Source organism: Agelaius tricolor, unplaced genomic scaffold, assembly GCF_023055355.1.
Source record: "Agelaius tricolor isolate 1412-34295 unplaced genomic scaffold, bAgeTri1.0.p SCAF_42, whole genome shotgun sequence".
Classification (NCBI taxonomy): Eukaryota; Metazoa; Chordata; class Aves; order Passeriformes; family Icteridae; genus Agelaius; species Agelaius tricolor.
Genome location: NW_027269302.1, coordinates 1,854,645 through 1,867,346, shown reverse-complemented (window position 1 = coordinate 1,867,346; position 12,702 = coordinate 1,854,645). Strand labels below are relative to the sequence as shown.

The window sequence follows — 12,702 nt, the reverse complement described above, 5'->3', positions numbered from 1 at the left end:
CGTCAGGAACCGCCGCTCGTGCAGGAAGTACCAGAGGTGCTGACAGTGCTGCGGACGCTCCATGAGCAGCGCGAAGCCCTCGGGCACCTCAAACCAGTCCAAGAGCCTCACGACGCCGGGGAAGCCAGGCCGTGACACCATCCACAGCAGCGCCAGCTCCAGGGGCACAAGGGCGCCCTTGCGCTGCGGGGGGACCGCGATGCCGTCAGCGGGGCCGAAGCTGCGCCGCGCCTCGGGCAGCCCTGCCCGGCCCCGCCGCGGCTCGCCATGGCCCAGCCCGGGGCGCTGCGCGGCCCCCGCTCACTCCACGCTCGCTGCCCTCGCAGCGTTCTGGCTGCCGCCCTGCCGGGCCTCGCCTCAGCCCCGCCCGGCACGCCCCGCCGGCTCCTCCCGCTGGCCCCGCTCACTCCCCAGCCGCGCCCACTCCGAGATGCGCTCCCGGGACACTCGCTTGATGGCCGCCTGCGAGCCAAGGCCAGCGGCGGGCTGAGCTCGTCGCCCGCCGCCCGATGCCGCCCTCCGAGACGGCCCCGTCTCTTCCCGGGCGCCGTCGGCGCGGCAGGGACCGGAATAAACGCTGCCGCAGCCGCCGCTGCCCAGCAGCGGGCCCTGCCGCTAGAGCTGCTCTAGGGGAGGCCTCTCCGCCCGTGCGGGCGGCACCGCGCTGCCGCTCTTCTGCCCGGGGCACCCGCCCGCCCGGCGTGCTGCTGCTTGCCGAGCCGCCCCGGGCTGCGGCGGCTCGGGGCCGGCGGCCGAGCTGGCGAGCGGCGGAGCTCGAAGCGGGGCAGCTGCCGGCCATGCTGTCGGCCACGGGGCGGAAGCCAGGCAGCAGCGGGGCGGCTGCGGGCGGAACCGCGGCAGGGGCTTCGTTCGGGGCCGGGGCCTCGGCCGGGGCTGGGCCAGAGCCCGCGCCAGGCGCAGCCAAAAGCCCGCGCTGCTCCGCCACCACCAGAGCGAGCGGCTCTTCCAGCGGCGCCACAGCCAGGACAGAGAGAGCCCGGCCGAGGCGGAACCACGGCGGGCCGGGCAGGGGCGGGCACGGGGCGGCCCCGCCGAGGGGCCCCTTGCAGGACGCAGCATCAGCCGGGCTGGGAGAGGCGGAACACGGACGGCACAGCAAGGGACGGGAATAGAGTGAGTGTGAGAGGGAGAAGGGGATGTCGAGCGAGTGGGAAGTCGAGTGTAAAACCAATCAAGAGAAGCGCTGCTGCTGTTGCTGCTGCTGCTGCTGCTGCTGCGGAGCCGCCGGAGCTCGCGGCCGTTCCTCCGTTGCCCCCGCGAACCCAACGGAGGAGCCGCCGCGCGCCCCAAGGAACGAAAGAGAGAAACAAGGAGATCACACCCCAAAGTCATTCCTATTAGAGAAGTAACCAAGGAAAACAACGTAGCAATAACAAAGACTGTTGGCTTCTGGCTTCTTTCTTCTTTGCATGAGACCAAGCATTTCATGGGGAACAATTGCCTCTTCTGACAATTTTGCCAGAGTGGACAGGAGCAGAGCATTTACTTTTCAAGTAGAAAAGGGAAATCGTGTCAGTAATGTCATCTCTGTCTCTGTTGACACAGTTGCAGGCTGTCAAAAGACATGGTCTGCAGTGTGGAACTTGGGGCCAAGTTTCTTTTTCTGCCAGAGGATGAGGAGGGGAAGTATCCCAGAATCATGGAGTCGTGGCATGGTTTGGCTTGGAAGGGATCTGGAAAATCCCATGGGTGCAACCCCCCTGCTGTGGCTGGGGACCCCTTGCACTGGACCGGCTTGTCTAGAGCTCCATGCAGCCTGGCCTTGAACACTGTCAGGGACGGGACATGCCCACCTTCTCTGGGCAACCTGTTCCAGGAGAGTCTTTTTTCTGAATCCCTTACCTAAACCTAATCTCTCTCCATTTGGATCCATGCTCCCTTGTCCTGTCCTTGCCTGCCCTGGTACAAAGTCCCTGTCCAGCTTTCTTGTGTGTTGCCCTCAGGTACTGGAAGGCCACAGCTGGATCAAGGCTGGGTCTCTTTCCCAGGCTGAAGAAGCCAAGCTGTGTCAGCCTTTCCTTGCAGGAGAGGAGCTGCAGCCCCGGCACCATCTGGGTGTCCCTGCTGGGCCCCTGCTGCAGCGTGTCCATGTCCTTGCCGTCCATGCCGGGGAGCCCGGCAGAGGCGGAGGCAGCGCTGCAGGTGCAGGGTCAGCGGCGGGGAGGAGACCCGGCCCTGGCAGCGGCTCCGGGAGCAGCGATCGGCGCTGGGCCGCCCGCACTGCAGAGAGCCGGGGCCCTTGTGCCTGCCCTTGTGCCCAGGGCGCCTTTCCCCGCCGCCCGCCCGCCCGCCCGCTCGGGGGAAATGCCCCCTGTGCCGCCCCTCAGGGCCGCCCCTCGCCGCTGCCCCGGGCGCTCCCGGCGCCGCCTGGAGGGGCCCAGGCCTCGGCCTCACCCTGCTCAGCCCGAGGCCTGGAAAAGCAGATTCAAACACCCACCCAGAAAGTGCCCCAGGATGCCAAGGTCAATCTTTTGTCACCAGCACGGCTTTGCTATCAGAGTCTGAATGGGAGTAGAAAATCACCAGGGGAAAAGAGCATGGACAAGTTCTGCCTTGGCACTACCTCAAGCTGTGGGGTACCAGTTGTTGGTTTCACTGGCTCTGGATTGAAGGCACTTGAGACAGTAATTCATGTTCAGACTCAAGTGTTTATTATTTCTTATCAGTAAAACAGCCTCATTACTGGGAGTTCAGCAGCTTTTCATTAGAAGGCACAAAATGGCCAACAATCTCTTGTTCCAAGGTCTTTTCAGACTAAACTATCCAATTAAGAACTGACACCTAGATTATTTTCCCTTTTAACCCAATAACTGATCCCAAAGAGCCTGCAATGTGGAATTTCTGCCCAATTACAAAAAGCCACCCAAACTCATGAAGAAGAAGGAAGAAGCATGAAGAAGAAACCCAGGACAAAACACTGTGCCCTCCATTTTGCTTCCATCCACAACATACTAAAAATCCCAAAACCTCAATTTCTCAGAGTCAGAGCAGACCAAAGCCCAAAAACTGGAGGTGATAAGAATGGACTAAAACCACAACCAAGGAATCTGCATCACCCTGAAATACCTTTCCCCTTACATCAGCCTGGTGCATATTCATAGAGCCTCATGCATACCCATAAACTACTTTACATATTCCAGGAATGATTTTACATGGCCCCTCCCTGGGTCTGCCTTTTCAGAGCATGTGTGTTTCTTGGCTGTGGTTTTGGCTCCTTCTCTTTATCACCTCCAGTTTTTGGGCCTTGGTGCACTCTGCCTTCAGACAGGGAGTGCTGATAGTTGGCAGATCTGTACAGGTGTCCTCATCCTGGGTGCATTGGATGTTATCCCATCCAAGCAGGTAGTTTAACACAAGCAGCCATTTCACTGAGCTTAATTAAAAACAGAAATAAAAACTTATAACAAAGTTACTTTCAGAAACAGTCCCAGCCCATAGTTGATCCCAGTCTGTGTGGTCCTGATCCATATGGTCCCAGTCCCTGGGATCCCAGTCCATACAGTCCCAGTCCATATTTGATCCCACTCCAGGCTATCCTGGTCTGGAGGGTTCTGATCCACAGGATCCCAATCCATGTGATCCCAGTCCAGGTGATCCCAGCCCATATTTGATCCCAGTCCGTATTTGATCCCAGTCCGTATTTGATCCCAGCCCATATTTGATCCCAGTCTGTGGGGTCCTGCACACACTCCCAGGGTCTGGAATTCCAGTTCCCAGCCAGGAAAAAATGTTCCTGCCTTTGAACTTCCTTCCTATCCCCGCAACAAATTGCAATAAAATTATAAACAAAGAAATAATAATTGAAATTTTAAAAATTATAATAAAAATAAAATATAAAAATCTCAACTCTTCTTTACAATACTCCAACAATGATTCAAACCAAAGCAACAACTATTACTATAATATTACCAAAGCATATAAATAAACAAATTATATATCAAGAAATACCTTTTGAAAATTTTAACTCGATGACTAATGTACTTTAGATAAAAAAATCTAAAGAAACTACCAAGCAATCTAACACACCTTAGTAAAACAATTCGTATTACAAATATACTAAACACAAAACCAAACACCACTATAATTTCTCAGACATTTCAACCAAACAATTAAACATTAATAACATCCTTAAGTACTCCAAAACAATTAAAATTATTTTTAAAAGGTTTATTGGGGGTGCGTGGTTTTATTTGGATATTGGTTTTTTAATTGTTAGAGGCTAGATGATTTAAAAAATGGGACTTTTATAAGAATTGAATCAGCTGAAAAGGTGGCACTCTGCAAACAGAACTGACTGAAATTGAACAGGACAGAAATCAGTAACTCTGAAAGTTTTTTTTGCTATCATATACATCCCACACACCCAGCCCCACACAATCCCCATCCCATTGCTCCAAATTGGGATCCCACTTCTCCCAGTCCCCTTCTAACCCCATCTCACCCTGGTGGCTGTGGAATGGAGAGTTTAGCATGGGATTGAGGTTTTTTGAGGAGGGAACAAGGAATTTGAGGTAGGATTGAGCCTTTTTGGGTTAAAATTCAGTTATTTTCAGAGGGATTTGAGTGCTTTTGAGGTGACAGATTCATCCCTCTTGGCTTTTGGATTGGAAACACATGGAGAAGAGAAAAAAATTCAGGCCAAACAAAAGGAGAAGCAGCCAGGCGTGTTCCCAACATGGATCACAGGGAATGTGAGTGACCAGGGCTGTGCCCAAAGTGCCTCCTCCAGTGGGGGATGGAGCTGCAGCAGTGCACGAAGCTCTTCCTGCACTCGCAGGGCTTCCCTTACCGGTGCCTCCGTTGGTGTCGGGTCAAGTGAGAGCTCCTGGAGAAGCTCTTCCCACACTGGGGACACTCGTAGGGCCTCTCCCCCGTGTGGATGCGCCGGTGCCTGACGAGGGTGGAGTTACGCTGGAATCCCTTCCCACAGTCGGGGCAGCAGAAGGGCCTCTCCTCTGTGTGAATCCGATAGTGCCGGAGGAGATTGAAGCTGGTCTGAAACCTCTTCCTGCATTTATCACACTCGTAGGGCCTCTCCCCAGTGTGGATGCGCCGGTGCTTGACGAGGTCAGAGTTGTTCTTGAATCCCTTCCCGCAGTCGGGGCATTGGAAGGGCCTCTCCTCTGTGTGACTCTGATAGTGCAGGAGAAGATGGGAGCTGGTCTGAAAGCTCTTCCCACACTTGGAGCACTCATAGGGCCTCTCCCCAGTGTGGGTCCTCTGGTGCCTGATCAGGTGGCAGTTCCACCTGAAGCTCTTCCCACACTCCACGCACATGTGGGGCTTCTCCCCATCATGGAGCTGCTCATGGAGCACCAGCTCTGAGCTCTGGCTCCATCTCCGGCCGCCTTCCCGGCCCAGGCTGCCTCTTTCCCCCTCAGGTCCCCGCCATCTGCGTTTGCAGCCCCTCCTCGTGCGGCATCTCCGGGCCTTTTCCTCCCCGTTGGCTTCCTGCGCTGTGGAGCCGCTCAAAACGGCCTCTGCCACCAGGTTCTGCCGCGGGCATTTGTCCTCCCTGCTCTCCATGCTCAGCTCCTGCTCTGGGCGAGGAAGGACAAGGACAGCATGGGATTTGCCTCCGTGCCACAGGCAAGGGCAACGAGATCCCCCCAGGCCGTCTCTGGGGACGCACTGCCCCCTCTTGGCTCTCCCCATTTCGGGATGCCGGGGCTCTTTGGGCTCCCGGGCTCCCTTCTCCCCTCATTCTCTGCTCTGCGCTGCAGCGGCTCCAAGGAGTCCCCCCTGCCCCTCTCCAGGCTCTTGAGGCTCCCGCCAATGGCGGCGCTCCCCCCTCTCTGGCCTCCCCACTTTGGCCTCCTGGGGCACACAGGGCTCTGCTCCTCCAGGCTGCCTCTGCCGGCAGCCGCCACCGCCACCCCCCGATGTCCCCCCGAGGGGCCTTTTCCGCTCAGCCTTGGACTTCTTCATTCTCCAAACATCCCCCCAAAAACCCAACCCAGGGACCCCCCGGGATATCCGGGCCAGGCTCCCCCTCCCTGCTCACCTGCGCCATGGGGGGGGGGGGGGCGATGATCCCACAGGTGGGGACTGCGAATTCAGGCAGGGATCGAGACCGCGTGGTTCCCTGAGCTCAGCCTTGATCCGCCCTTGTCCCTCCTCTTCCTCTTCCTCCCATCGTCCTCTTCCCTCCCCCCTCCAGCTCCTCTGTTATGCCCACCGGCTTCTCAACTTCCATCCCTGCCCTTCCATCCCTTCTCCTCCTCCCTAACCCCACCTCCTTCCATCGCTGCTCTCTCTCCGCCTTCATCCCTCCCCTTCCATCCCTCCTCCCTTTCCTCCTCCTGCCCCCTCTACCCGCCTCCTCCTCCCCCTCCATCCCTGCCCTTCCCTCCCTCCTCCTCCTCCCCCAGCAGCAGCCACACCCTCGGTGCCCCGTTCCCGCAGCCCTCGCAGCCCGCGGCAGCAGCGGCCATGGAGCCGGGCCAGGTCGGCATGGGCAGCGCGGGGCTCTCGGCTGCTCCCAGCCGCTGCGGGCGGGGGGAACCCGGCCCGGGCCAAAGGAGAGGCAAACTGGGCAAACTGGGGGCTGCACACTGAGTCTGGGGGGGTTTGTGGGGACTTTGGGGTTCTGAGAGGGGTTTTGGGGATTTGGGGGTGGCTTTTTTTGGCTTTTTTGGGATTTTGTTGGGAGTTTAGGAGGGATTATTGGGGGTTTGGGGGAGAATTGTTGGGGTTTGAGATGGTTATGTGATTTTGGGGGGTTTTGTTGATTTGGGGTGTTTTGGATTTTTGGTGTTTTGTTGGGGTTGTGTAGGTTTTTTGGGGAAGGATTTATTGAAAAATTGGGGAGCTTTTTAAATTTTGGTGAGTTCCACTGGGATGTTTGGTGATTCTCTGGGGTTTTTGAGGGTTATCTTGTAATTTTTGGGGATTTTGTGGGGTTTTAGTGGAATTTTAGGGGGGCTTTGGGGCATTCCCTGGGTGTGGGGAAGGGCTGAGAGGCACCAAAATCTCCTTAAAAGCCCCAAAAGTCCCAATAAAACCCACTAAATCCCAATTAAATCTCTCAAAATCCCATTAGAACACCCTAGAATCCCAATAAAAGCCCACAAAATCCTTTGGAATCCCAAAAACCCCAAAAAATCCTGATTAAACTCCACCAATCCCCCAAAGGTGTCCCGAAAACCAGAAAAAGTCCCACAAAATCTCCCCCAAGATCCAAAGAAATCCTGGCAACACCCAAACCCCCCCAAATCCCACCAAAAATCCCAAAAATCCCAAATCCCCAATTAATCCCTCTGAATGCCACCACAATTCCAAAAAAATGCCGCAAAATCTCCTAAAAATCCCAATAAAACCCCAGGAATTTCTGAGAATCCCAAAAAATCCCAACAAAATCCCAGTAAAACCCCCAAAATTCAGAAAGAGCCACAAAAAAATTCAATAAACCCCCAAACTCCCCCAGAAATACTCCCCCTCAAAATGCTAAGAAAATCCCCCAAAATCCAAACCCCCCAAATCCACAAAACCAGCCACTCCCAGTCAATCCCAGTGTGATTCCAGTTGCTCTCAATGAGATCCCAGTGTAACCCAGCATGGCCTCAGCTGCTCTCACTGGGATCCCAGTGTGATCCCAGTTGCTCCCAGCATAATTCCAGATGTTCCCAGTTCCTCCCATGATGATCCCAGTTGCCCCAAGAATAGTCCCAGTCCCTCCCAGCAGGGTCCCAGTCGTGCCCAGTTGCCTCCAGGGTAGATTCAGTTTCCCCCAGCATCGTCCCAGTTGCTCCCAGCATGATCCCAGCTGTTCCCAGTGTGGTTCCAGTGCCCCCAGGATGGTTAGAGACACTCCCAGTATGTTTCAGTTACCTCAGAATGATCCCAGTCTTTCCGAGTTCCTCCCAGTTTCCTCTGGCATCATCCCAGTTTCCATCTGTTGCTCAAAGGGTGGCCCCAGTTGCTCCCAGGATGATCCCAGTTGCCCCAGTTGTAGTCTCAGTCCTCTCAGCATGGTTCCAGAACCTTCCAGCCGATCCCAGTTGCTCCCAGTGGGTCACATTTTCCTCCCAACATGGGCCCAGTAGCTCCCAGTAAGCCCCAGTCAGGTTCCATTCATGCCCAGTATAATCCCAGTATGAGTGTAGCCACTCCCAGTATGATCCCAGTCCCTTGCAGTCTAATCCCAGTTGCTCCCAGTCACTCCCAGTCTGATGCCAGTGCCCCCAGTGTGACCCCAGTTGCTCCCAGCATGGGCCCAGCTGTTCCCAGTGTGCTTCCATCACTCCCCTATGGTTACAGACACTCCCAGGATGGTCCCAGTTAAACCCAGTTGCCCCTGCTCTAGTCCCAGTCACTCCCCAGATGATCCCAGTCCCTCCCAGCATGGTCCCACTCACTCCCAGTTGCCCCAAGCATGGTCCCAGTTGTCCCCAGCATGGTCCCAGTTGTTCCCAGTGTGGTTCCAGTGCCCCAAGTATGGTTCCAGACAATCCCAGTATATCCCAGTTGCCCCCAGCATGTCTGCAGTCATTTCCAGGCACTGCCAGTGGCCCCAGTAAGGTGTCAGTTATCCCAGTATGATCCCCCAGTCATGCCCATTATATCCCAGTTGCCCCCAGCATGCATCCCGTCCTTCCCAGTTCCTCCAGTTTGCTTGCAGCATCATCCCAGTTTCCCTCAGCTGCTCCCAGTAGCCCAAAGTGTGATCCCAGTCGCTCCCTTTCAACCCCAATATGATCCCAGTAAGCTCCAGTTTGATCCCAGTCACATGCCAGCCCTGCCAGTGTGGTCCCAGTATAATCCCAGTTGTTCCAATCTCTCCCAGTTGTTTCCTAGATCAGCCCAGTCAGTCCCAGTATGATGCCATTTGCTGCCAGCGTGCTCCCAGTTGCTCCCAGTCAGGCCCAGTCTGGGGGATGATGTGCAGGGTGTGCTCCCAGTCCCTCTCAGATCCTCCCAGTATTAGTCCAGTCCCTCCCAGTATGATCCAAATATGGCCCCAGTGTGCTCCCAGTCCCTGCCAGTATGAACCAGTTTTGCTCTACATGGTTCCAGTTTCTCTCTTTCACCTTCACTTTTGTTCCAGTCACTCCCAGTATCCCCCAGTGTAGCCCAGTTCCCTCCAGCATCTTTGCAGTTCCTTCCAGTATGATCCCATTTGCTCCCAAGCACTCCCAGTCAGCCTCAGTGTAGTGGCACTCACTGCCAGAATGATCCCAGTCAGCTCCAGCATGATCCCAGTTCACCCCAGTATAAGCGCCACAGTTTCCAATCACCCAGTTCCTCCCAGTTGCTCCTACCATGATCCCAGTTGCTCACAGCTACTCCCAGTCACCCTCAGCATAATCGCAGTCACTCCCAGTATATCCCATTTGCCCCTAACAGGCTCTCAATTGCCTCCTGCAGACTCCTGCTCACTCCCAGTATGATTCCACTCTCCATCAGTGTGATCACAATCTGCCCTGGTACGGCAGTATAATCCCAGTATGATCCCAGTCTGATGTCAGTACAAAGCCAGTACAGCCCCAGTCGCTCCCAGTCCGATCCCAGTGCAGCCCAGTCCCTGGCAGTGCTGCCACTGCTGGGATCCCCCAGGCCTGTGTGCGTTCCCCCCTGGCGGATGTGCCGAGAGGAGCCCCAAGGGCTGGCAGTGGCCAGGCAGGGTCCCCAGCAAGGCCCAGTTTGGATGTGCAGCCCCCAGTTTGCCCAGTTTGCCTCTCCTTTGGCCCGGGCCGGGTTCCCCCCGCCCGCAGCGGCTGGGAGCAGCCGAGAGCCCCGCGCTGCCCATGCCGACCTGGCCCGGCTCCATGGCCGCTGCTGCCGCGGGCTGCGAGGGCTGCGGGAACGGGGCACCGAGGGTGTGGCTGCTGCTGGGGGAGGAGGAGGAGGAGGAGGGAAGGGCAGGGATGGAGGGGGAGGAGGAGGCGGGGTAAGAGGGGAGGAGGAGGAAAGGGAGGAGGGATGGAAGGGGAGGGATGAAGGCGGAGAGAGAGCAGCGATGGAAGGAGGAGAAGGAGGTGGGGTTAGGGAGGAGGAGAAGGGATGGAAGGGCAGGGATGGAAGTTGAGAAGCCGGTGGGCATAACAGAGGAGCTGGAGGGGGGATGGAAGAGGACGATGGGAGGAAGAGGAAGAGGAGGGACAAAGGCGGATCAAGGCTGAGCTGAGGGAGCCACGCGGTCTCGATCCCTGCCTGAATTTGCAGCCCCCACCTGTGGGATCATCGCCCCCCCCATGGCTCCGGTGAGCGGGGAGGGGGAGCCCGGCCCGGATATCCCGGGGGGTCCCTGGGTTGGGTTTTTGGGGGATGTTTGGAGAATGAAGAAGTCCAAGGCTGAGCGGAAAAGGCCCCTCGGGGGGACATCGGGGGGTGGCGGTGGCGGCTGCCGGCAGAGGCAGCCTGGAGGAGCAGAGCCCTGTGTGCCCCAGGAGGCCAAAGTGGGGAGGCCAGAGAGGGGGGAGCGCCGCCATTGGCGGGAGCCTCAAGAGCCTGGAGAGGGGCAGGGGGGACTCCTTGGAGCCGCTGCAGCGCAGAGCAGAGAATGAGGGGAGAAGGGAGCCCGGGAGCCCAAAGAGCCCCGGCATCCCGAAATGGGGAGAGCCAAGAGGGGGGAGCTTTTGGCATTGCTGTCACTGCCAGCAGCCTGGGCAGGGCGGGCACCCAGGAGAAGGGGGACCCCCAATCCAAGTTTGACCCCAGCAGCTGGGACAGGGGGGAACCCCCGAACACCAGAGGGGAGGGACCAGGGATGGGGAACTCCTGGAAGGCTTTTTCAGGGCTGAATCCTGGTGTTTGGGAGGGTTTTCTGGAGCCCAGATGGCCGGTGACTTGTAGAGATGGACTTGGGTGGGGGGACCTTCAAACTCCAGGTGCTCATCCCTTGTTTTCTCCAAACCAGGATTTCACATTGCCAACCCCTGTGAGGCTGTGAGAAAGAGGAAGATGCTCTGGGACACTGAGGCAGGTGAGGAGGAAGTCAGTGCCACTTTCCCCTCTGTGCTGCTCCATCTCCCAGCCCAGCACGGCCCCCAGCTGCAGCACAGCCCTGGGGGGATCTCGTTGCCCTTGCCTGTGGCACGGAGGCAAATCCCATGCTGTCCTTGTCCTTCCTCGCCCAGAGCAGGAGCTGAGCATGGAGAGCAGGGAGGACAAATGCCCACGGCAGAACCTGGTGGCAGAGGCCGTTTTGAGCGGCTCCACGGCGCAGGAAGCCAACGGGGAGGAAAAGGCCCGGAGATGCTGCACGAGGAGGGGCTGCAAACGCAGATGGCGGGGATGTGAGGGGGAAAGAGCCAGCCTGGGCCGGGAAGGCGGCCGGAGATGGAGGCAGAGCTCGGAGCTGGTGCTCCATGAGCAGCTCCATGATGGGGAGAAGCCCCACACGTGCGTGGAGTGTGGGAAGAGCTTCAGGTGGAACTCCGAGCTGATCAGGCACCAGAGGACCCACACTGGGGAGAGGCCCTACGAGTGTGGGGAGTGTGGGAAGAGCTTCAGCTGCAGCTCCAGCCTGATCAGGCACCAGAGGACCCACACTGGGGAGAGACCCTATGAGTGCTCCAAGTGTGGGAAGAGGTTTCAGACCAGCTTCAGTCTCCTCCGGCACTATCAGAGTCACACAGAGGAGAGGCCCTTCCAATGCCCCGACTGCGGGAAGGGATTCCAGCGTAACTCCACCCTCGTCACCCACCGGCGCATCCACAGTGGGGAGAGGCCCTACGAGTGTGATAAATGCAGGAAGAGGTTTCAGACCAGCTCCAAGCTCCTCCGGCACTATTGGATTCACACAGAGGAGAGGCCATTCCAATGCCCAGACTGTGGGAAGGGATTCTAGCGCAACTCCACCCTCGTCAGGCACCGGCGCATCCACACAGGGGAGAGGCCCTACGAGTGTCCCCAGTGTGGGAAGAGCTTCTCCAGGAGCTCTCACTTGACCCAACACCAACGGAGGCACCGGTAAGGGAAGCCCTGTGAGTGCCCCGAGTGCGGCAAGAGCTTCGTGTGCTGCTGCAGCTCCATCCCCCACTGGAGGAGGCACTTTGGGCACAGCCCTGGTCACTCACATTCCCTGTGATCCATGTTGGGAACACGCCTGGCTGCTTCTCCTTTTGTTTGGCCTGAATTTTTTTCTCTTCTCCATCTCTCAGTCCTCCAAAAGTCCATTGGGATGGAACAGTCACCTCAAAACCACTCAAATTCCACTGGAAATAACTGAATTTTAACCCCAAAGGGCTCAATTTCACCTCAGATTGCTTGTTCCCTCCTCAAAAAACTCAATCCCAGGCCAAACTCACTCCATTCCACAACTGTCAAGTTGAGATGGAGTTGGAAGGAGATTGGGAGAAGTGGGATCTCAATTTGGAGCAGTGGGATGGGGATTGTGTGGGGCTGGGTGTGTGGGATGTATTTGATAGCAAATAAAACTTTCAGAGTTACTGATTTCTGTCCCGTTCATTTTCAGTCATTTCTTTTTGCCGAGTGCCACCTTCTCAGCTGATTCAATTCCTATAAAAATCCCATTTTTTAAATCATCTAACCCAAACAATCCAAAAACCAATATCAAAATAAAACCACCTGCACACAATTAATGTTTTAAAAATAATTTTAATTTTTCAAGAGTACTTAAGGATGTTATTAAAGTTTAATTGTTTGGTTGAAATGTCTGAGAAATTGTACTGGTGTTTGGTTTTGTGTTTAGTATATTTGTAATATGAATTGTTTAAC

The 12,702-nt window shown here is 56.4% G+C and overlaps 1 protein-coding gene across 1 annotated transcript in view; it reads left to right on the top strand.

Moving 5' to 3' along the window:
• Positions 1–12,417, top strand: part of LOC139603914 (zinc finger protein 154-like) — a 273,066-nt gene extending 260,649 nt beyond the window's left edge. Inside the window, exon 2 of the mRNA XM_071454924.1 lies at positions 10,880–12,417. Coding sequence (XP_071311025.1) covers positions 11,114–11,812 — 699 coding nt within the window. The 5' untranslated portion in view covers positions 10,880–11,113 and the 3' untranslated portion in view covers positions 11,813–12,417. The remainder of the gene's footprint in view (positions 1–10,879) is intronic.
• The last annotated feature ends 285 nt before the right edge of the window (positions 12,418–12,702 follow it).